This window comes from Electrophorus electricus, chromosome 11 (assembly GCF_013358815.1).
Source record: "Electrophorus electricus isolate fEleEle1 chromosome 11, fEleEle1.pri, whole genome shotgun sequence".
NCBI lineage: Eukaryota > Metazoa > Chordata > Actinopteri > Gymnotiformes > Gymnotidae > Electrophorus > Electrophorus electricus.
In genome coordinates, this window is record NC_049545.1 from 10,975,001 (window position 1) to 11,000,000 (window position 25,000).

A 25,000-nucleotide genomic window follows, 5' to 3' on the forward strand; every position below is an offset into this window, starting at 1 on the left:
ACTGCCTTTTTCCCCTCTTATCCAATCAGAGCGCTCCCCTCACCGGCCCATCCTGCAGGCAGGCCTGCCGGCCAATCAGACGGTGGTGGTGGGCAGCGATGTGGAGTTCCACTGTAAGGTGTACAGTGACGCCCAGCCTCACATCCAGTGGCTTAAACACATCGAAGTGAACGGCAGTCGCTACGGCCCCAACGGCACCCCCTACGTCACCGTCCTCAAGGTACAGACCTGCGATCAGAACACATGGTGCAGCCCCGCCTTTCCCTGGCCTACTCCCCTGCGCGCGGTACACGCAGCCGTTCCCCCCTTTACGCGACCCCTAGCAGAGGCCTCCGCCAAAGGTCGCCATCACAGAGTGGGATCGCGGCTGCGCCGTACGTAAGACGTGTGGAAACACGGCCAGGCTACACGACTCCCGTTCAGAGACCCACGGCGGGACGTGGAACGGTTGAGCTCGTCGCCCTCGCCTACACCCAGCACTTTATTCCACACGTAGTTGGTTTTTTTTTTGCACTGTGCCGTAAACCTGAACGACCGGACTGTTGGGCAACAGGACGAAGTTCCCCCAAGCTGAAAGAGAGGGAGAGTCCCCGATGGCGGGCGGGTCTGCACCAGCCCTTCAGCGGTGTCTCTGCAGCCTGCCCCGGGGGAGGCACCAGAGGGTGGGGGGAAGGGGGAGGGGGGGTCCCCTCTCTCTCTCTCTCTCTCTCCCCGCTCAGCGGTGCGGCGCACATCTGGTTCAGGCTAAGTAAACCGCCGCGCTGGCGTCTCGTGGGGAGACAGCCACCCTCTCCTCTGCCCCGCTCCCTTGGCGTTGGGGGAGGGCATAGGAGGTGGAGAGAGGGGGAGAGAGAAAGGGGGAGAGAGAGAGAGAGAGAGAGAGAGAGAGAGAGAGAGAGAGAGGGAGAGAGGGAAGAGACTCCCATAAAGAGCCACGGAAAAAGTGAGCACGGCAAGGCGAGCGAAGGGCCGAGTCAGCAGGCCGAGGAGGGGAGAGGAGGAGGAGGAGGAGGAGGAGGAGGAGGGGGAGGGGAGGGGAGGGGAGGGGAGTGGCGACGGCTGGCCAGACCGCCGCGCTATTTTCAACTCCCACATAATTGAAACAGTATTTTACTGGGAGCCGCGCACTCGCGTTCCCTTTCCCCACAGTCTCATCTGCGCGCCCTCTAAATCCCTCCCCCCCCCCCACACACACACTACCACAGAGCAGCAAGAAGCAAATCACGTGTGCAGTGGAGTCTGCAGATATAGAGGAAATGGAGAGACTGAGAACAAAGAGCATGTGTAGTGTGGGAGACATGTTTGGAGGAACGTGGAGGCCATTGAAACTGGGTTTTAAACAGGTTAAATCCATCAGCGCTGGGAGGTGTGTGTGTGTGTGTGTGTGAGGGCGAGAGAGACCGAGAGAACATCACAAGAGAGAGAGTTGAAGGACCAGGCTCCTCTGGGCAACTGTCAGTGCACAGACCAGCACCACAGCACTCCGTACCCACTCGGTTTGTTCCATGTGGTTGTGTTTGATGTCTGCCGCCATTCTGCACTGCTTACAGTCAGCAGCAGTGAAAACGACATTGAAGTATTGTGTGTGTGTGTGTGTGTGTGTGTGTGTGAGAACATCGCAACTCATTATATATGCCCATATGTTAATGAGTTTGCTGCCTCTTACTACATGTGTGTATATTTGTGTGTGTGTGTGTGTGTTTCTGCAGAGTCTGAAAAGTATGACTAAGGAATGTCTTGTTAAGCTCGCTCTGTTGAATGTGACAGAGCAGGATGGGGGCCAGTACTCGTGCTCAGCCTCCAACTTTGTAGGCAAGTCTGAGATCGAGTTCTGGCTTACAGTGCACAAGCCAGGCCAAGCAGGTAAACCCCGCCCCCATCCCCCAAACGCCTCAGAGGGCCTGCCCCTCCCCCCTCGGCAAACAGCAGCTGTCAATCATGTTCTCCTCTCGGTGGTGGTGGCGGCTCAGGGTGCTGCTTCTGTAGGTTATGGCTTCTCAATCCTTTCTCATCCCTCATTCATGGATGGACTATAAGCCATTGCAGCTCCGAGGACACTGTGTGTGTGTGTGTGTGTGTGTGTGTGTGTGTGTGTGTGTGTGTGTGTGTGTGTGTGTGTGGGTGTGTGTGTGTGTGTGTCTGCTTCATTTTTCTCCTCGCTTCCATCTCCTCCAATCGATGCAAAACACAACAGGAGCTGAACTATAATGGGAACCAGGACTTCATCACACACACATTCATATTGATTTCTCATACACTGCTACCCACAACTGGGCCACTGCTCTTTCTGTACCCCCCCCCCCCCCCCCCACACACACACACACACACAGACACACACACAGACACACACACTTGACAGCTCTATTTAATGAATAGATGGCAGTTGTATCTACAGACACTTTAAAGAAGCCTTGGGAACGTTAATGTCCACCTCACCACAGAGTATTTTAAACTCAACTCAAATAAGAAACAGACGCGTCGCATTAACACAGCGAGTAAAGCCCACTGTGAAGCCCAGCCTCGCGGAGCTCTTGTTCCGACTGTCAGCGGCCCACCCCGAAACCTTCCGGATGTGCCCTCTGTTTCCATGTGGCTTGGTGTTGCTGGGTGGAGGTTCTTTGTTTTCTTCCAGGTATTCTCCCTGGCAATAAGGTGGCCCGGGTTGTCAAGACAAAACTTTACCAGGGTTGCTGAGCGGTGTCTGGTGATGGGCTAACTGCTTTTCCTAGGTGATGGGTAGCTGTTTTTTTCCCCTGAGGGGTTGTGGTTTATACGTCTCTCTCTCTCTCTCTCTCTCTCTCTCTCTCTCTCTCTCTCTCTCTCACTCTCTCTCTCCCTGCCTCTCCTTCTGTCTTACTCCTTCCTCTCCAGACTGCTGGCATTAACACTACGGATAAGGAGCTGGAGGTTCTCTTCCTGACCAACGTGTCCTTTGAGGATGCGGGCGAGTACACCTGCCTGGCAGGGAACTCAATCGGCTTTGCCTATCACTCTGCCTGGCTTACCGTTTTACCAGGTACCCCCTCTGTCCTCTGGACCCTCTCTGTCCTATCTCTGCCCCGTCCTCTGGAGCCCACGTTTCCTCTTGGAGTCCCCCTCGTCCATCCTGTGTTAGTCCGCCTTTCTGCTCCTCTGACTGCTTGTGACTCTACGTCCCCTTCCTCTTCCTCTCATTCCTCGAACCGCACGCACACTGTCATTAAAGAACAGCCAGTTTAAGGGCAGTTTAGAGCCAGATGTAGGCAGCGGCTTGTTTCCCCATAGACTGAACGTACACACTGAGGTTGGCAGTCAGAGAGTGTGGGGGCCACGCCGCCATCGCCTCACCATGTGTTGCCGCCTTCCTGACTTACTGTCTTTACTCCACTCCTATTGTCTCTGCAGGGAGCTGTAGTAAAAGAGCGCGCACAGATTTAGTCTCCATCCCCCTGCGTGCGCACAGACACACACACACACACACACACACACCTCTTCCTTAATTAACTAAATGCTCTGCTCATATCTGGCCCACTCTCCAGAGTTTAAGATGTGCATGCCACATGAGTAATGACTTTCCCTGGGAGAGATGCATTATGGGATTCATGTACCTGCTAGGGAACATAATAGAAATTTAATGAGTTCGGAATGAGGCTGTTAATTGATGCTGGGCTTTTGACGTGATGACCCAGCTCCCTTGCAGTACTGACTCAGATCCCTGCACATCTGTTCAGGACAGGTCTGTTCTCTCAGCCTGTCCACTCGTACATGTGCAGAGAGCCGTTTTAAACTGATGTGCATGGCTCAGTAACATCGCAGGCCAGCTCATAAAAGTGCAGAATTTCAGGTCTCATGTTGATGACATCATGACACAAACTTCTGACCCCCCCCCCCCCCCCCTCTGCATCAGCCGTGGAACTGGAGCCAGAGGAAGACTACGCTGACTTCCTCATCTACGGGACGGGCTGCGTGCTCTTCGTCCTCACCGTGATCATCATTGTCCTCTGTCGCATGCGAATGAACACGCAGAAGACACTGCCTACACCCCCTGTGCAGAAGCTCTCAAAATTCCCCCTGAAGAGACAGGTAACAGAAAGTAGATACAAGATTTGATCTCCTCCAGCTTTAATCAAATGCTGTTTCCTGTATCAGCATTATCACGAACACACAATACCAGGCTCAGCGCTAATGGTGCTTGCAGTAGCTGAGGATGTAATATATATGGGGTGTGTGTACAGTTCGGTGTGCGTGTGTGTGTGTGTGTGTGTGTGTGTGTGTGTGTGTGTGTGCGTTTACATGTGCGTGGGAGAGAGGCGATGGGAGTTTGTCATAGTTGTAATGTAGCGGCAGATTATTCATATTCTCCCATGACTGCCAAAGTTTGGATCATGTTTCACTTTCAGTGCAACCCGGTCTGTCTCAGTTGTTTTAAAGATTTTAAACAGCAGCAGCTGCAGCTGAAGACACCCAGCACACACACACACACACACACACACACACACACACACAGCACACACACACACACACACACACACAGCACACACACACACACACACACACACACACACACACACACACAGCACACACACACACACACACACACACACACACACACACACACACACACACACACACACACAGACTCTCGCACTTTCTCTTATTCAGTCCCTCCCTCCCTCAGTCATTACAGCAGAATGGTTGTATCGACGGTTACTTCAGCCTGTTTCTGTTGGAATCTTAATCTTATTTGTCCAAGTGTCATCTCAGTGTTAATTAGAGTGATGCTGCTTCTGCGGGTTTTGACACGTGCATTTGCTCACGTGTGTGTGACCTGCGCGTGACTGTGGCGAGCTCTGTACCGTCTCGCAGGTGTTTGCTATTCCTCTGCGGAGCAGCAGCGCTTAGATTGAGTTATCATTGTCTGAGCTTTTGATGTTCGCCCAGCAACACTGAAGGAGGGGAGAGGATGAGGGAGACAGAAACAGAGAGAGGGAGGGAGAGCGAGAGAGAGAGAGAGAGAGAGAGAGGGAGAGAGAGAGATAGAGAGGGAGGGAGCGAGAGAGAGAGAGCGAGAGAGAGAGAGTGAGAGATAGAGAGAGGGAGCGAGAGAGAGAGAGAAAGAGGGAGCGAGTGAGAGAGAGAGAGAGAGAGAGAGAGAGAGGGAGGGAGGGAGGGAGGGAGGGAGCGAGAGAGAGGGAGAGGGAGAGAGAGAGAGAGAGAGAGAGAGAGAGAGAGAGAGAGAGAGAGAGAGAGAGGGAGAGAGAGAGGTAAGTTCATAATAAAAAATACCCTAAAGGTAAGAGGGTGAAACATTATTGAAATAGACTCTTCTCTATTCCAGCCAGACCATCTATCACACTAAGGTAAGAGACACAGAGATATATACTAACCCTAGTGTGACAGATGAAGATGTAGTGTGAGAGGGTATATGAGAGAAAGAGAGAACATTGTAGGAAGGAGGAGAGACAGCCCCAGAGTGGGAGACGGGAAGCAGCACGTGAAGAGACAGCTCCTCAGGAGTCCCTCTAGGAAACATATGACATATTACATATCAGACACAGAACAAATATGTTGTGTGTGTTTGTGTGTGCGTGTGTCGGTTTACACGTTCATATGAATGTGTGTGTGATACTGCTCCTGCTCCACTATCCACTATCCATCTCAGCATAACTGGCACTGTAGTCTTTGCGTGTGGAGGTCGATGTGAAGAGCACATACACACGCTGCATGCCCATGACCCCACACCACACACACCGCACACCCACGTCCCACACACTAGCCTAGGCTCTCTTCCTCCAACACGCTCCTCACTTCACCTCCTTCTCCCCGCTGCTCCTCTACGCTCCTTCCCAGACCTGGCCCTGCGCCTCCCCCCCAATTCCTCCTGATCCCCTGTCCGGCAGAGACGACAACATTCCCTTCTGTTTCTTCACTTAAGCAGGTGTCCTTGGACTCCAACTCCTCCATGAATTCCAACACGCCGCTGGTGAGGATTGCCCGGCTGTCTTCCAGCGACGGACCCACGCTGCCCAACGTCTCCGAGCTGGAACTGCCCTCCGACCCCAAATGGGAGTTTCCTCGCACGAGGTGAGTCACCTGCACAGATGAACCGTGACACGCCTGACACCCCAAATCCAGCAAGGCGTTTTCATACAAACGGCGACACACTGTAGAAAAGCTGAACTTCTAACACCTCATTCTTATACTGTTTGAACCATTTTCTTTTCTGAATGTGTTTTTCTGAATGTGTTTCCTGTTCTTAATTATTCCCCAGTATTGTCCTGATTCTTTGACTGAGCTGGATGTCCTGTTGGGACTGTGTGTGTTTCTGTCTGTGTGTGTGTCTGTCTGTCTGTCTATGTATATGGGTATGGGTGTGTGTGTGTGTGTGTGTGTGTGCATATGGTGTTACAGGCTAACACTGGGCAAAGCTCTTGGAGAAGGCTGCTTTGGCCAGGTGGTGATGGCAGAAGCCATTGGGATCGATAAAGAGAAACCCAACAAGCCTCTCACAGTGGCTGTCAAGATGCTCAAAGGTGTGTGTGATACAGCGAGACGGCCAAACGCAGCTCTGGATTCAAATCTAAATGGCCAACTCAGTTTCCAGGCCTGGAGGCCGCTGCTTGGATTGGCTGTTGGGTAAATGTGTCTTCAACCACATAAAAAGTGTTGTTACTGTTTCTTTAGATGACGGCACAGATAAGGACTTGTCTGACCTGGTGTCTGAGATGGAGATGATGAAGATGATCGGGAAACACAAGAACATCATCAACCTGCTTGGAGCATGCACACAGGATGGTTAGTGTTCTCACACACACACCTTCACTACAACATTTTGCCTTATGCTTGAGTTGACTGTAAGTGTAAATGTGTGTGTGTGTGTGTGTGTGTGTGTGTGTGTGTGTGTGTGTGTGTGTGTGTGTGTGCATGTAGGTCCTCTCTATGTGCTGGTTGAGTACGCCTCTAAAGGCAACCTGAGGGAGTACCTGCGGGCACGCAGACCCCCAGGCATGGACTATTCGTTCGACACCTGTAAGATTCCCCATGAGACGCTCACCTTCAAAGACCTGGTGTCCTGCGCTTACCAGGTGGCCAGAGGCATGGAGTACCTGGCCTCCCAGAAGGTAAAGCGCAGCACTCACCTCACACCTCACCTTGTCCGTCACTAGGCTCTTCTCCTGTCTCCATCTCCCAATTGTTTGTTGGAGTTTTTGCACTTCCAGCGGAATATATCTGTGACAAATTATCAGAATTTCCACATTTAAGCTTTGTGCTGTGGTCCATTCCACAGATGCATGGCTTTAGTGCAGGGTGGAGGGTGACCTCTCCTGTACTGCAGGGTGGAGGGTGACCTCTCCTGTGCTGCAGGGTGGAGGATGACCTCTCCTGTGCTGCAGGGTGGAGGGTGACCTCACCGATACTGCAGGGTCGATGGTGACCTCTCCTGTACTGCAGGGTCGATGGTGACCTCCCTGGTAGTCCAGGACAAATGGTGACCTCTTCATGTGTGTTTAGTGTATCCACAGGGACCTGGCCGCCAGGAACGTGCTGGTGACAGACGATAACGTGATGAAGATCGCCGATTTCGGACTGGCCAGAGATGTGCACAACATAGACTACTACAAGAAGACCACCAATGTAAGTGTGATGGAGCCTCTGAGAACAGAAATGAACCTGCCCTACCGTTCCACTCTCTCATGCCTTTCGGAACACACACAAGGCAAAGTCTCTTACTGTGATCATATGATTCTCTGACATTAGTGTTACACGGAGTACCTAGATTACATGATCGTTACGCCACATAAAAAGAGGTCGTTTAAACACCCCACGAGAAGTAGACATCAAAGTGGGTGGAGGGTTAAGGGGTTTAATATGGCTGGCAGTAATACGCCTTTGTATGCGCTGAAGATCGTCACTGAAGTGTGTGGGTTGTAGCGGACAGTAGAGAGGACTGGAATCGGGAGAGGTGAGTTTGAGTATAGCAGGGAGGAGGGGTTTATTCCAGCGCAGTGGTGACATTAGCTGGGCACCTGGATCGTGCCTCCTGCTCAGCTCTGCTCTCATCCCCACCGGCCTGTGTGCTTTCAGGGTCGTCTGCCCGTTAAATGGATGGCACCGGAGGCGCTGTTCGACCGGGTCTACACACACCAGAGTGACGTGTGAGTGAGCATCACCCCTTCCCCCGCTCCCCGCATGGGTTACCGCACCCGCTCCGTCTGCCAGCCGCCGGAGGAACACCTCTGAGCATTCAGCTCAGCGTGTGTTTGTGTGCCGAGCATGAGGTCATGGAAGTGTGTGCGTGTGTGTGTGTGTGTGTGTGTGTGTGTGTGTGTGTGTGTGTGTGTGTGTGTGTGTGTTTGTGTGTGTGCCAAATGAGAACAGGTCCCTGTTCACTGTCTGTTTGCACAGCAGGTCTAGATTATTATGTTATTCTGGTATAGAATGATACAGTAGTCTGTGCCAGTTACACACACACACAGCACTGTATTTTCCCATGTGATTAGAAGGGAATGTGATCATCCCTGCCTAAGCTCTGTGAGATTACAGTAGTGAAATCATACAGTCAGCACACTCCCATCGGCCCTGTAGCACTGCACATAGGAACCAACCACCCCTTCATTCTGACTTCATTCACTTTTAGATTTGTTACTTGTGTGTGTGTGTGTGTGTGTGTGTGTGTAGTTGTAACATTGCCTACTGACATGTGTGAATAAGACCTGAGTCTGACATAAAGCTAATGAATGGTTACTGATGCAATGATGGGCCAATTATTCAGCATTCAAAGAGCTTCTTCTTAGTGTGTGTTTGGGGGTTCAGGAAGGCAGGGCTAGTGTTAACTGGCTCTTAGCTCCTGTTGTCTTTTAGCGTGGCTAATTTGATTAGCGCTGCTCAGTGGTGGTGTGGAAGGAATGGGGCCAAACAAAAGAGCACTGGGTTAACAGAACAACATGTGATAAAACACACACACACACACACACACACACGCACACACACACGCACAGCTTTAATAGACTTGCCTATCGCAGACACACATTACAAGCCTCAGTGAGAAACAACAATACTAGTTTCTCACATCCGCCAACGACCTAATACCCCAGAGAGACCAAGAGATTTAGAGAGAGAGAGAGAGAGAGAGAGAGGTATGAAAACATAGAAGCTGCAGGAAAGAGAGAGAAATGTTAAGGCGAACATTTCTACACCTGTTGTCCTCCAAAATAATCAGCAAATATGTAATGATGACCCTTTAGCAGAGTCATCACGAGCCAGAGCCATTAAAAATCCCAAGCGGTCATACGGATATTCCCACCGTCCAGCTGAACCAGCCACCTATCTGTACGGTTTTCTCTGTCCACTTGTCCTGTCGCACTGCCTGTGCGTGCTGACCCCTGACCTGTCCCAATGTGTGTGCTGACCCAAGTCCTGTCTCACTGTGTGTGCTGACCCCTGTCCTGTCTCGCTGTGTGCACCGACCCCTGTCTTGTCTCGCTGTGTGTGCTGACCCCTGTCCTGTCTCGCTGTGTGCACCGACCCCGTCTTGTCTCGCTGTGTGTGCTGACCCCTGTCCTGTCTCACTGTGTGTGCTGACCCCTGTCCTGTCTCACTGTGTGTGCTGACCCCTGTCCTGTCTCACTGTGTGTGCTGACCCCTGTCCTATCTCGCTGCCTGTGTGTGCTGACCTCTGGCCTGTCCCCCTGTCCCAGCTGGTCCTACGGAGTGCTGCTGTGGGAGATCTTCACGCTGGGCGGCTCTCCATACCCCGGCATCCCCGTGGAGGAACTCTTCAAGCTCCTAAAGGAGGGCCACCGCATGGACAAGCCGGCCAACTGCACCCACGAGCTGTAAGGCCACTGAACCTCCCCTCATACAACCCACCTACCACTAATACATTCAGCCCTGTACTCCTCCACAACGGACGAGAACTCTGCTGATGTACACGGACGAGTGGGAGCACCGATGAGTGACGTTTGGAAGGCTGGAGCGTGTGATGTATTTGCTGATGTCGTGTTGGCAGGTATATGATCATGCGTGAGTGCTGGCATGCCGTTCCGTCTCAGAGGCCCACGTTCAGACAGCTGGTGGAGGATCATGACAGAGTGCTCTCCATGACATCTACTGACGTAAGAGTGCTCTCGCATTCACTGTCTCCCTCTCTCCCTCTCTCTCTCTCTCTCTCTCTCTCTAGATCTGCACTTGGCTGTTATTCATTATGTCAAACTCCAGTGTGTCTGCGTGTGATCTCCACAGGAATACCTGGACCTCTCGGTACCATTTGAGCAGTACTCCCCCACCTGTCCGGACTCCAACAGCACCTGCTCCTCTGGGGATGACTCCGTGTTTGCTCACGACCCCTTGCCAGACGAGCCCTGCCTGCCCAAACACCACCACAGCAACGGCATCATACGGACATAGATGACCCAAACACCATAGCAACGACGTCATACAGACATAGATGACCCAAACACTACATGAATTACATCGTACAGATATAGATGGCCTAAATACCACAGGAGTGACATCATACAGACAAAAACACTATAACTAGTAATGGCATTATGTAGACATAAGCGCCATAAACAGACAGAGTGCCCCAGGGTCAAAGTGACCCTACTTTCAGGCGACCCCGCCATGAGAACTCTTTAGAGTGAGCTGGCCTTAGTACACCACACACAGCACTTCTGCATCGCCCACAGACCTCTGCCACTGACCAGGTGAGCTCACAGTCAAGAGGTCAACAGATAGAAAACGCCGTGCGTCCGGAATCTGAACTGCACAGACACCAAGGACGGACACCGCTGCTCACCCTCGTCTTTCTGCTCCTCTTCCTCCTCCAGACCCAATGTTTCAAAAGAGAATTCCTATTTTTCTACTTGGCCAGTTGTTGTTGTTTTTTTATTTGTTGTTGTTGTTGTTTGTTTTTTTAAATGACTCTCAGCATTTTGAGGGGTGAAGCCATTCCGTGCCTACAAGCACAGCCACGGCTGGGCGGGACAGCGAGGGAGGAGCACTCTGGAGCGGTACACACTGTGCCCTTCCGCACATGACAGCGAGGAGCTTTGGGAAGAAGTGCTGTTTACCACGAACATGCGAGAATACTTCACGAGAATCAGACTCAATCCATTACTTACAAACACATGGCCAGTTTTGTGTTTTTATCTTCTGTTACCATCATAAAGAACTTTTGTCAAGGCATTCTTTCAAGGAGAAGAAAGGTTTAGATGTGAGATTTCATTTAAGGAAATATAATTGTGTGCTTTGTATGTAACTAAATTTTCTATTGTAAATATATAGATATAAATATGTATCATATTGCAGTAAACAGCAGTGTATGTAAGAGGAAATAATTGATTTTTTAAAATTAGTTTTAAGAAAGGAAACAATGCATTGCGAATGAGTGTACACTGTTGAGGTCATGTAAACATTTAATCTTAAAAAGCAAAACGAAAGTTTATTTGAATTAACATGTATATTTGTAAAGCTATTTATAGACTTAACATAAGGATTTAAGATCTAAAGTTATAGACTAGGGTTTTGGTACTGTAAACAAAGGGTTTTCTGTTCAGATTTTAATTTTGTAAGTTATTTACCGCCAAGGTGCAACTTTTCCTAGATGGTGGATTTGGTTTTGTTTTCAGCTTTTTTTTCTATCTTTGTGGGGGTTTTGTTGTGTTGTTCAAGCTCTTTCTTCACAGTGACAAGAATGTACAAAACACTATTGGCAATATATGTACCAGTGTATCCCAACAACCCAGAAGCAGGGTGTTCAGACGTGAACAGAGGACGCCAAATGTTTTACGTTGTTTTGACTGTGATCTCAGTGTTCAGTCCTGAAATATGAGGACCACGTGTGGTTTTCCACAGAGAGGAAAATGTCCCCTGATGCACAAAGTGTAGAACATAGCACTTGTCATAGTTTAACAATCATTAGAAACATTAATTTCTTAGCATTTATCCTTTATTACAACCCCTAAAAAGCAATTAGAGCAAGACAGATTTTTTTTTTCTATTTATTCCGTGCAGCTACAGGTAAAGTATTACAGGAGACTAAAGTATTACAGCAGGGACAGCTCTCTCTTACCTGTGTGGTCTCGTGTGTTGCTCTTTGATATGAAGGAATGCTTTATGGTTAAAACCTAAACAGCATGAACTAAGACAGTAGTAACTCTGGTCAAACTGTGTTAGACTGGTGTGTTTTATGTATGCTTCTGCTTTGTTTGTTTGTTTGTTTGGTTGGTTGGTTGGTTGGTTGGTTGGTTGGTTGGTTGGTTTTGGCTGTCTCCTGTCTGCTCTGGCAGAGGCTGTTAAACATTCAGTAGCTCCGAGGTAATCTTCCACCGCTGTGTTTGTAAAGTGCCAAACTCTTCATCTTCCTACTCACGTTAAATGGGCACAGGTCTTTTTTTTTTGTTGTTATTCAGTTTGAGAGTACATTGCTGTCACACTGGTGTCCCTGGCCATGCGAATCTAAAGGACGGGATGTCTCGGTTGTGTCTCAGGGTGTCCTTTGACCACAGCGCTCGAACTCGGAACAGTTCACCGGCAATAATCTACGAAGGGTCAAAGGATGAGGCAATAAGGTGTTGTGCGTGCTGCTAAAAACAAGAAAACTGTAGATTTGATAACTGAAGTGTTAAAAGTGTTTCTCTATCGTCTCAGATTGTTATTGGCCCATTTTCCTGTCCATCAAGTGCCTGGCCCCGAGGGAGGGTTCGATGTTTTGATAGAGGTTTTGAATGTACAGCAGCAGGGACATATGCGGGGTGTTTCCTGAGATATGTTTTGTAAGGCACTTCTTTACTGTCATCCGACACATTCATAGGGATGTTCCATCTCTTCTTTCTTCAGGCCATTTCCTCAGAGGAGAGAGCGCTGGATGGTTAACGCCTGTTTTTTTTTTGGTTTTTTTGAGAGTTGCCACCTCAGTCCTTGGAACGCGCTCTCTCCTGGCTCACTTCTGTTTGACCTTTAACCTCCGTCTCTTACTCTACTACTGAATCCCCCAGCACTCTTGAAAGCAGCAAGGTCCTCTCTCCTCCTGCTCAAAAATCCACATTATTTATTTCAATCTATTTATCATTGTTTCTTTCTTTAGATTTACAAATTCTTTACGCCAAGAAGTGTTTTGGGGTTGGAGACAGTTCACTCCCAGTGACCTGGAAAATGTTTACATTTACTTTCTAACAGCTCTTTGACACATGGTTTGTCTTGCCTTTGTTGAACTGAATGATTAGCAATATGGTCTGATGGCCATCCGTTTGAGGTTCATGTTGAGATTTCTCTTTTAGCTCTATTTGATAGGGCCATTCAGCTGTTATTAGAAAAAAAGCTAAGTTCAATTATAGGTTTATTCTGCAAATGATTACTACATATCAAGTAGATTTTATAGGAGTGAGAGGTTTGTTTTAAATAGAAGCGAAAGCAATCGTTGCAGTACCTCACAAAAGATAGTCAAACAATGCATTCCAGGTAGATGTTCTCGTGCTATGTTTTAAGGGAATGAGTTTGGTTGGAATTCAAGTACCCAGGTCATCTAGGAGCCATCTAGTCCTCTTTTAACAGAAAATGGGGAAACTGATTTTACTGAGTTTACTAACCATTTGATATGAATACCTTCTTTTCATCTGAATCTGCTTTCTGGAACATTCCGTTGTAATTCAGTTCCACTTCACAGAGGTGGTATGCTTAGGACTCTCACAACCCGCAGTCTGTGCCTGACAGAACTTTGCTGTCGATCGAAACATTTTCAATAAACACTACAAAATTGATCATTTTGTGATGTTTTTATTCTTTGCTCTTGTTCCTTATTGTTCTTATATCTCTCATTGCCTTTCGTTGTTTTCTGCATGGATGAATGCATTATTCAATAGCAAATGCTTATTATATTTTAAAGACTTTATTTTTCCACATTCCCATCTTAGCCTTCTGCATCAATCTTGCTTTCAATTTATTTATTCATTCATTCCTCAGAAAAACAACTCAGTGCCATTTGCAGTTAAATAGACAAAAATCACCAAATCTAAACCAGAGGGACAGGTAAACAGGCCTGGCTCCAGAGCAGTAGAAAAGACTTCTTCAGCTTCAATTATTTATGCATATATTACGTAAGTAATGGACCGTAAAGCTTTTTAAGACTTTTCATTTAATCAGATGTGCTGTTTGTGGGTTTCTTTGGGTCTTTGTGTGTGTGTGTGTGTGTGTGTGTGTGTGTGTGTGTGTGTGTGTGTGTGTGTGTGTGTGTGTGTGTGTGTGTGTGTGTGTGTGTGTGTGTGTACATGTGGGTATACATGCTGAAGTCCTGCAGGCTCCCTGGAGTTTAAAGTCTCAAATATAACTGCATGCTACACTTCCCCAGACTCCTGAAGAGGCTCATTCATCGTGTGTGTGTGTGTGTGTGTGTGTGTGTGTGTGTGCGCGCATGCTTTACTTTACAGTTGAACAGCCTCTTTCACAAATATGTTTGCAGTGCTCGAGAGAGCCCGTATTAAATGAATGTTTCTGTTGCTGAGCTAGTTTAGCTCTGGTGTGCGTGCTCCCTCTCTCTCTCTCTCTCTCACCCTCCCTTTCTCTCTCTCTCTCTCACCCTCCATTTCTCTCTCTCTCTCTCTCTCTCTCTCTCTCTCTCTCTCACCTTCCCTTTCTCTCTCTCTCTCTCTCTCTCTCTCTCTCTCTCTCTCTCTCTCACCCACCTCCCTTTCTCTCTCTCTCACCCTCCCTTTCTCTCTCTCTCTCTCTCACCCTCCCTTTCTCTCTCTCTCACCTTCCCTTTCTCTCTCTCTCTCTCTCTCTCTCTCTCTCACCCTCCCTTTCTCTCTCTCTCTCTCTCTCTCTCTCTCTCTCTCTCTCTCTCTCTCTCTCTCACCCTCCCTTTCTCTCTCTCTCTCTCTCTCACCCTCCCTTTCTCTCTCTCTCTCTCTCTCTCTCTCTCTCTCACCCTCCCTTTCTCTCTCTCTCTCTCTCACCCTCCCTTTCTCTCTCTCTCTCTCTCTCTCTCACCCTCCCTTTCTCTCTCTCTCTCTCTCTCTCTCTCACCCTCCCTTTCTCTCTCTCTCTCTCTCTCTCTCACCCTCCCTTTCTCTCTCTCTCTCTCTCTCTCTCACCCTCCCTTTCTCTCTCTCTCTCTCTCTCTCTCTCTCTCTCTCTCTCACCCTCCCTTTCTCTCTCTCTCTCTCTCTCTCTCTCTCACCCTCCCTTTCTCTCTCTCTCTCTCTCTCTCTCTCTCTCTCTCTCTCACCCTCCCTTTCTCTCTCTCTCTCTCTCACCTTCCCTTTCTCTCTCTCTCTCTCTCTCTCTCTCTCACCCACCTCCCTTTCTATCTCTCTCTCACCCTCCCTTTCTCTCTCTCTCTCTCTCACCCTCCCTTTCTCTCTCTCTCTCACCCTCCCTTTCTCTCTCTCTCTCTCTCTCTCTCACCCTCCCTTTCTCTCTCTCTCTCTCTCTCTCTCTCACCCTCCCTTTCTCTCTCTCTCCCTCCCTTTCTCTCTCTCTCCCTCTCACCCTCCCTTTCTCTCTCTCCCTCTCTCTCTCTCTCCCTCTCTCCTCTTTTTTGTGCTTTGCTTTCGCTGTTGTTCCTTCTGTTCTGAGCTCCCTTTCTCATCAGTGCATTGGGGCTGATGATTGGGGGTACAATCTCATTGGCCATCCTTTTCCGGACACTGTAACTACCCCCTTGGCCTCAAAACTCTTGAACTAGTAACGCCTTCAGTGTTTGTTAGCTGCGAATCTCGAAAAAAGGTGATTTAAAAAAATGAGGACCATTAGTCTGATGGGAACAGCATCATCAGGGGAAGAGCGATTTGAGGTGGTATGAGACAAGCTGGGAAATGGCTTCATTATCAGAGACAGTGTACGCATTAGGCAGGAGGAAATTGCAGCTGTAGCTGAATCACACATGGTGGCTGACATGCCCGAGGAACACTGATTGGCTCTTGGACTAGCTTAGAGGAACTGGTTTTACCCAGAGCTTTAATGTCATTTTCTACATCTTTAGACCGCAGCTTGCGGACTACACAATAAGCCTTCTGAGGTCCACACAAACTGGAGCCTGATGGAGACGCTATGGACATCGATGTGTGTATTTATGTGTGGGAGTTTCCAAGCACCAACCGCAGCATCACTATGGGCAACTGGTAATCTTTTGTGCAGGATATCTATTCTGACCTGCGAATTCCTGTAGTCTTGGTTTTCCTGTAGTCTACGCTGGTCTGTGTCCTCAGTCAACACATTTGAATATTTTTCTGACCAGAGAAACAGACCAAAACGGCCCACTGCATAAACAAAGCTAAAAACAGAGAGAACTCATACTGTGTGTTTGTGTGTGTGTACCGTATGTGCGGGACTTATGTCTTGCCAGGCTTTGCTGGTTTGCTGTGTAGCAGAGTACTAACAGAGTGCAGTGGTCTGAAGTACACACACACACACACACACACACACACACACACACACACACACACACACACACACACACACACACACATCTCGGGTATGCAGTAACAAGCTGGGAGGCCTGAGCATAATTAATAGTTTCACTGTGGTTACAGAGAGCGCAAAATCACTGCATTTATTTTTTACTAAATTTAATAAAGTAAAAACATGGGGCTTTAGAGGTATGTACATCTGTGTGTGTGTGTGTGTGTGTGTGTGTGTGTGTGTGTGTGTGTGTGTGTGTGTGTGTGTGCGTGAGCTTGGCTGGTGCTGGGCTGTTCACTGACCAGACGGGCTGTTTACCGTTAGTCTGTGGCATTTGACGCCCCTCCAACGGCATTTCTCAGGCCCATTAAAAAGCCGCTGCAGACAGTGACTCTTATGACGCACGGAGCGCGCGAGGCGCAGGGGAGGTGTGTGTGGGGGGGGGGGGGAGGGGGGTCAAAAATGACAAGAAAGAGAGAGGGAGAGGCTGCGAGAAGAGCGATGTGTCAAACATAACGTCAGGCTGGAGGCAAAGCCAGAGGAGCTAGGGGACTCCCCACCTCGCCGAGAGCCGCCGGTGTTTACTGGGCCTCTGGGCAAGGAGCCTCAGAGAGACTCACCACAGTGCGCTCCAGCACAGCAGAATGTGAACTTTGTGTCCTGGATGTGAAGAGACGAGTAACGCTGTTCCATATACGCTTGGAAAAATTACACACCAGTTTAGTAGAGCAGTGCAGCAGTTGAAGCTTGCGTGTGTGTGTTTGTGTGTCTCTGTGTGTGTGTGTGTGTGTATGTGTGTGTATGATAAAGTATATGAAATATGTGTAAGCAATGCAGTGGTGTGAAAGGAGAAGTTTGAAGGGGACCTGAAGTCTGAAGTAGAAGGATTTAAAATGATCATTCCTGTTTTATATGACAACTGAGGTTTTGTGGTTTTATTGGACACTCCAAGTGAAGCCAGACCCTTCGGTTTTGCTCACTATGTCTTGGTTATACTCAGTACTGGGAAATGTTTATAAGTAGGGCCTGTGTTTAAAAACAAACCATGCAATTAAATTAACAAAATGTCGGCATACTTTTGACACTGGAGTGAGGTGTAGAGTCAAGCATATGTCTGTGTATCTGTGTGTCCACGAGGTGTGTGTGTGTGTGTGTGTGTGTGTGTGTGTGTGTGCGTGTGTGTGTGTGTGTGTATGGTCTTCTCCTGTAACTAGACCTTGGAATGTTGTCAGAATAACTATGCCAAATCAGCAATTAGTGAGGCTATGTGTGAGAGACAGCCGTGAAGAAGAGTGAAGTTTAGGGACAGGTGTGCATAAAACATACGCACACGCAGACGCACACGCGGACGCGCAGACAGGGCCAGGCATTGTGCAGGACCGTCGATTAGTGTAGTTAGACTTCTAAAATGCTACGCGATGTGCAGTAGCACACCGAGAGCCCTGCCACACACCGGGTTATCGCCACGCCGTAGCAGTCGAGGAAACGAGCAGCTAACCTCTCCTCTCTAACGGCAGCCCGCGAGAGGCCGTTACCGGTTCCCTAGCGTCTAGCAGGCGGGCCGGAGAGAGCGTGCCGCCGTGGCCGGCTCCACACTATTTAGACACTCGCCTGACTCAGGGCTTCGCTTTGAGGAATAAACATCGAGCACGTGGTGCTTCTGAATAAACTGAAAACGGCAGCGGGGGAAAGGGCTCAATTATTGGGTTGTTATTGGGTGCTGAATTAAAGCCCAAGCAAAGCCAATAATAAGAGTCGTCGTGCTGAACCCACTTTGCATTAGTCTGATTGATGTTGCACGTACATTTTGAAAGGTTTCGCTATTACTTATAATAATGGTTACACAAAAATGTACATCCACATTAACTGAAGGTTTAATGGATCCAAACTACAAGAACTTGTGCGCTTTCCTGGTTCTGAGCTTTTGAACAGCGATGGGGTGATGCAGTGATGAAGGCGCTAGGCAAAAGGTCTGTTATCAGTTATCACTTCATCACTAAATCGCTAATGTATCTGCACCGATGCAGTATCTTAGCCTGCTAATTGAAAACAAGGCCCACTGTCAGGAGCTCCCAGTGATGAGCTGTTTCGTGGAGATGCATGCATACAGACATTCAAGAAACGGCAAGAATGAATGAGCGTTTAACGACGAAAACGCTGACTTTATCGTACAGCCAAACCACACTCTCCAGACACTATCCACACAGCAGCTTCATCGCATTTAGCCTGCAGAGTTTCTCTCTCTGCTGAGGTCTCCAGTGATCCATTCAGCTCCCAGACCAGAGCAAACGATCAGCCACACCAGCCCGACAACACGAGAACTTCAGGCTGAACGCTGAGATGAAAGACAAAAAAAAAAAGAAAAGAAAAACGAAGGAAGGAATGAAGAGTGCAGAAGCGAAGGTGAGCAGACAGAGCGCTTCCAGGACGGGAACTGCAGCGTCTGAACTGGGCCTGCCGCCTGCTGTTCTGAGTAAGACTGGCTGTGTTTATTTTACACTTATGCCTAAAGGGGGATTAGGGTGCAGATTTACACTGGTCCTGTAAACATGTTAAACACATTACTGAAAACATGAAATGCACAGGCCAAGAGGAGAGCAGTGTGTTATGACTTCATGCGACGGCCTGGACGAAGGGCAAAGGGACTAATGAGCTCTTGTTCTGCTGTGAGTGTGTGAATAACAGATAACCGGAGAAAAACAAACACCTCCAAGCGCACTCATTAATAAAGAGGAATGTCGTTGTGTGTGCGCGTGCGTGAGTAAGAGTGAGAAAGAGAGAGATGGTCTTTCACCGTAAAAGGTAAAGACTTTGATTTGCTTCTTTCTCCAGTTCAGTGGCAGTCCAGCAGATAAGTCCAACACACACATCATAGTTCCACTGGCAGGAATGCGGTTGCTTTTTCATGGTTGGTTGTAAATGGTGTGTGATTCAAAGAAAGTACTGTTGACTTATTTGCTGTGAAATTAGGAGTCATTATTAGTAACAAGACTGTTTCCACATGTGTAACCTGCCTTTCAAACAGCCCAAGAAAAGAGAGGCACAGGCAAACAGGGTGAAGACAGACAGAGGTATGTGCACGTGTGTGTGTATGTGTGTGTGTATGTGTGTGTGCACGTGTGTGTGTATGTGTGTGTGTATGTGTGTGTGTAGGGGCGAGTATAAAGTGTTCCCACTGTCAGACGAGACATGATTGATATGTAAACAAAAAAGATCACTGGGAATGGAATTCATCATCTCATAGTGGATGTTGCACTATGCTGCTAACACACACACACACACACACACACACACACACACACACACACACACACACACACACACACACACACACACACCAATGACATTCCTACACCATAGAAGGGGCTGGGGCATGGTGTTCTTGTAAAACTAGTCATGGATGCAAATCTTCCTGCAAGAACTAAGAGTCACATAAAGAACTACTGCAACTGGGAGTTAATGTGCTCACTGCTAATCAATGCCATCAAAGTGTCTACTACAGTACGACTGCCAGGTGTGTCTGGAGAAGTGTGAGAACAGAGCATGAACCATTTATGAATGAACAGGGATGTAGAAAAGGTGTGTTGGTTGTACAGTTGTGATTTCAACAGACATAACCTACAGAGGACTTCCTAATCAGCGCCAGAACGAGGTGGATTTTTCTGCTTCCAACCTGATGATCTGCCTGTTTTCAAAGAGAAACACACAACAAACAGACAAACATATTCACAAAACGTGCTCGATGGCGTACCAAAAAAGCCTCTTCAGACTGGGTTTATTTTGGGTTCACCCCCACCCCCCCACACCCATTTGCTTTGGGTTTGTTTTGGATGGTGTTCAGGGTGCGGGAAAAGGGTGTGGGGGGGTGGGGAGTGCTGGGGTCCATGCTCGGAGGGGTCGCCCTGACAACTGCAGTTGGGCCAGAGGAGGCCATTCAATAGAGTCCATTCAGTTTTCACTTCCTGCAGCAGAGAACCAGAGAGACGGGGCGGGTGGGCAGAGAGACAGCGAGAGAGAAAGAGAGAGACAGAGCGAAGGAGGGAGGAAACAGTATAAGTTTTGCGCTGGCATCTCCTTCCTGTGTGAGTCTTTGTGCCAGCTGTCTTTAGAAATGGGTGTCTCCACACAATGTGCTGGTCACCCTCTCTCTTCACACCATTCTCCCAGTGCCAAACCGGCCCAACCATGATCAATCAGAACATCTGGAACAAACAGACACACACAGAGACACACTCTCACTCACACCCACCCACGTTACACCACCTGCAGACAAGCAAATCTGGACACCCAGTATGCTCATTGTGAATGCATGTCATTTGCACTACAGAGCCTTCTATTGTATTACTGCATGCTCTCCCGAAAGGAGGAAAAAGAGGAGAGAGGAAGGAACACGGATCATATCCTACAATACGCCATCGTTCATATCCCCTCCGAGCCATCATACTAAATCCAGGGCACGTGTGTGCGTTTGCGCGTGCGTGCACGCGTGCATGAGCCTGCTACTGAGCCGATAACACACACAATGCTGGCAAAGGTTGTCCATCTGTGATGCTGCCATGTGAGTCGCTAGCAGGATAAAATGTATTTGTTCTGTACCTGAAGAGGAAGGATTGGAGAGCAGCGTAAAATATGAGAGCCAGACTTCACCATCCCCCCCCCCCCGGTTACTCAGTATACAATAAATACAACCAATCAGGTGTCACATTCATCTTCTTCTTTAATCGCTTCAGGCATAGGACATGGACGGATTAAGGTTCAGTGTTAGCATTAGCGTTAAGTCCTTTTAAATCTAGACTCTAACACATTATGTGCAGGGTGAAGCTATGGTTCCACTTTATGCAAATCCTGGGTCTTAACTAAGGTCCTGTTCTTAGTTTATAAAGCCCAAATCAGACCCCTGTAAATGAATATTCATAGACAGCTGTATCAGTACATTTTAGTACATATTCATATTCAAAGTATGTACTGTGGAAATCACACAAAAAAAGCATTATTTCATGTAATAATGTACAATAAGCTGTTTAAGACATTATTTTGCAAATTACTGAACCTGAATGAATAATATATATTAGCATGTAATTAGTCTATAATTGGCAATATGTTATCACTATAGGTTATAAGTGACGTCTGGAGTTTATTGCTTTAGTGATAAAAAGAGTTTAATAAGTCACGGAAACGATAAGATGTGTTCTGTAGAGTTTTAGTCATCACAAAGAGGATAAACACTGCTCAACAAGTTTTAAATAAGCCCATTTGTGTAACATAAAAAGAATTTCACAGCTTTTTGGTAGTTAAAAGGATTTAATACCATACCTCTGTTTGATATACCAAATTTAATTAAACCGTTTGCAAAGAAATATCAAAACAATTTTTAAATAAAATATAATAAATTTAAATAGGGGAACATGCCTTCTTTTTTCATGAATTTAACCAGAGAGATCAGATTATAGAGAATGAAGTGGGCTTTCTTATTAAACTGTACATTTCAGATTAGAAGAGACTTTACTGCTCAAAGCACCACACTAACACACTGAGCAGCTCATGCTGCTAGCTTTACTTATACTGTCTAAAGCAGACGCATTAGCAAAGCTATGCTAATTTAACAATACCTATCCAGGACCTGAATAGTTGAAGCACTAACCCACTTTTCTCACAGACACAGACACAGACACAGGCACACTCTCTCTCTCTCTCTCACACACACACACACACACACACACACACACACACACACACACACACACACACATACTCTCAAGAGGGTCAACCCCCTGTACTAAGCATTATTGTCAGGTTTATAGTGGGGTATGGGCAGAACAGCCCTAGAGACAGAAAAACATATGAGAGAAAGAGAGAGAGAGAGAGAGAGAGAGAGAGAGAGACAGAGATGTTGCCTGGCAACCAGACTAGCTTGGCAGGTACCTCAGTGGGATGCTTTCAGAGCGCGCACTCCTTCCAGTCAGCCTTTGTTTGTTTATTTATTTATTTATTTTGCATCTTCTGTGGCGTGCTCCTCTGTCACTGACTCACACACACACACACACACACACACACACACACACACACACACACACGGGTATGCACCGCCATGCAGCCGCAACCTGAAGCCTGGAGAGCACTGAAGGTGTGTGTAGTGATAGACACAGCAGGTTAGGCTGGGACCACTCAGAGGTGTGCTGTTGCATTTCCTCACACGGCTACACCAGCCATTGCTTCACAGGGTTGCAGAAACATCTGACCTAAAAATACAACAGTAATGGCTGGTGTCATTAGAGTGTGTGTGAGAGAGAGAGAGCGAGAGAGAGAAAGACACTAAAGGGAGAGGTAAAAATAACAGCATGTTGACCAGATGAAATGGAGGAAGATAAACAAATCTCCCTGAAGCAGAGAGGGAGAGGATTCTGGGGTCGGTCACATTGCCTGCCATAGGTTCATCCTTTCAACTCCCACTCTTTCATCTATCATTCTCTCCTCAGGTCGAGAGAGATGTATCTCTGCTTGCTGTATGTCAGAAGGATTAGATGAAAGAGGTAGAGGTGTGTTTGGAGTGGGGTTTTTTGGGGGGGGGGGGGGTGTCTAAGGGGGCTATATTAAACAATTTTCAGCTCCATCCCTTAAAGAATGAGCCACTCAGTGACAGAGGACAGGAGAGTGCGAGAGATCTAAGACCATCGAGAAATCAAAGAGACTCACAGAGAACACATGATGACAGACAGACACACACACACACACACACACACACACACAGACGCACACAAAGGAGCAGTAGGACAGGTATTTTTTAAATTGTGAATTTAAAAGGCATATGTTTAGGCTGTTATGCCATCTAAAATCCAAAAATGTTATTCTTCTCTAAAGAGATTTTGAAGTGCACAATATTGAAGAATGTATTTATACTAAATAATATAATTCAAATTTATAATATATAAATAATATAATTCAAAGTGTACACTATTGAATTCAATTCAAACTTTTTTTTGCAAGTGTTTTTTATGACAGCTGTCACAAAGCACCTTTAAAGCTTTACAGAGAATCCAAGTTCAGACATTAACAGTGACAAACTCCATCTGCTTCCTGTGCTGCAGCTAAAGCAGGATCTTCCTGAGGCGTGTATTACACACTGTATCAGACTATAACAAAGTATGACCCGTCTGAATGACTACAGGTCAGTAGCAGTCAGCCCAGGTCATAATAAAGTGAACTCGAAAGGATATGACCCACCACATCCATCAACCTACATGCCCTCTACTGCTTAAAGAGCTTTCAACCCAGTCACCCACTCCAGACTGACAGGTACATTGCACGCCCTTGGCCTGTGCCCCACACCCTGTGACTGAATACTGGACTCACGAGCGGGCCCCAGTCGTTAGCATCAGGAAGCTCACGTCTAGCGTGCTGACATTGAAATGAGGTTGGGGACCTGCTAGAGGCCCCTGCATGCTGACAGCAGGTTGGACTTCAGCGCCCGCCCAGTCTAAGTGCAGGAGCCAGGGACGCTGGCGAGACTGGGAGACTGCATCAGAAGCCGCTCACCTCTGCACGGCTTGCCCTGCCTCATCAACAGACTGTGGGTAATGAGGACTTGTGGTGATACAGTGAAGGACCCACTCTTTACAAACGGAGAGTTCTAGAGAACTGAGAGCTGGTGTCACTTAGGAAGACATTCAGGCAACCCCACCGTGCAACCCGGCTGTGCAAAAATATTTTTCAGGCGAGCGTGTGTCGCGTAACCCGATGTGTCTGCGAGGTGGGCTATTTTGATGTATCTAGAAAAATAATCCACTACCACACGACAGCGTTTCTTGTTCGCTTGGCAAATGTCTGTGGCTACTCTCACCCGTGGACAGCTAAGCAGGCTGTGATTAAAGGATCTCAAATCTCAGCCCTGACATTCAGCTGACTAGACTCAGAACGTCTTTTCCCACCCTGGGCCAACAAACATGTTGCTAGCGTGTCACTAGCATGTGGCTAGCATGTTGCTAGAATGCATCCTATATTTCACAATCCCCTGCTGATCCTCATGTATGATTTTCCGTATGTCAATTCACATGGTAGAATTAAGAAGAATGTATCTGCGCCTTCTTTTTCTCACATTGTATTGTTTTCTGCAGGCCCCCATCTATGCAGACTGTTGCTTCTAACCACTGCCGGTTTCATGTGTGCGATGGTTCACTCTGTGTGAACTCCACCACGCACATCAGCTCAAAGATTCCGTGGGAGATTCCTGCCTGTCACCCGACAAGCTACCGGCCCGACAAATATCCTGCAACTGGGTTGTAGCGTGTCATTCACACAAGATATTTTTTGGCATCTCCCGAGTACAGAATTATTTTTAATGAAGGGAATTAAAAAGTTAGGTTAAAGGTTAAAGGTTTGGGGTCAAGTGTGGAGAGTGAAGCTCCAGAATTTCTGGCATAGCCGCACGGCTTGTCGATCGTTCTTTTTCTATTTGCGTTCACAGCTCCTCTGAGTACGATGATTTTGCAACAAAACTCCCATCTGAGCCATAGCCACTGGCATCTGCAGTAACTACTGCAGGCTTGGTTTCATCATGAAAGGCTAGCACAGGGGCTACAGTGATGAACTGCTTCTCTCCTTTTAAGGTTTTAGCGTGGGCAGT

At 47.8% G+C, this 25,000-nt stretch overlaps 1 protein-coding gene across 4 annotated transcripts in view; it reads left to right on the plus strand.

Moving 5' to 3' along the window:
- fgfr3 (fibroblast growth factor receptor 3) overlaps positions 1-13,739 on the plus strand; it is a 39,051-nt gene extending 25,312 nt beyond the window's left edge. For 3 of the 4 annotated variants that reach the window (XM_035531653.1, XM_035531656.1, XM_035531654.1), the window contains exons 7-18: positions 30-220; positions 2,872-3,016; positions 3,887-4,062; positions 5,915-6,063; positions 6,391-6,512; positions 6,664-6,774; positions 6,910-7,100; positions 7,492-7,614; positions 8,065-8,135; positions 9,678-9,815; positions 9,989-10,094; positions 10,222-13,739. In XM_035531653.1, coding sequence (XP_035387546.1) covers positions 30-220; positions 2,872-3,016; positions 3,887-4,062; positions 5,915-6,063; positions 6,391-6,512; positions 6,664-6,774; positions 6,910-7,100; positions 7,492-7,614; positions 8,065-8,135; positions 9,678-9,815; positions 9,989-10,094; positions 10,222-10,386 — 1,688 coding nt within the window. In that variant the 3' untranslated portion in view covers positions 10,387-13,739. The remainder of the gene's footprint in view (positions 1-29; positions 221-2,871; positions 3,017-3,886; positions 4,063-5,914; positions 6,064-6,390; positions 6,513-6,663; positions 6,775-6,909; positions 7,101-7,491; positions 7,615-8,064; positions 8,136-9,677; positions 9,816-9,988; positions 10,095-10,221) is intronic. The other variant, XM_035531655.1, reaches the window with a different exon arrangement.
- The last annotated feature ends 11,261 nt before the right edge of the window (positions 13,740-25,000 follow it).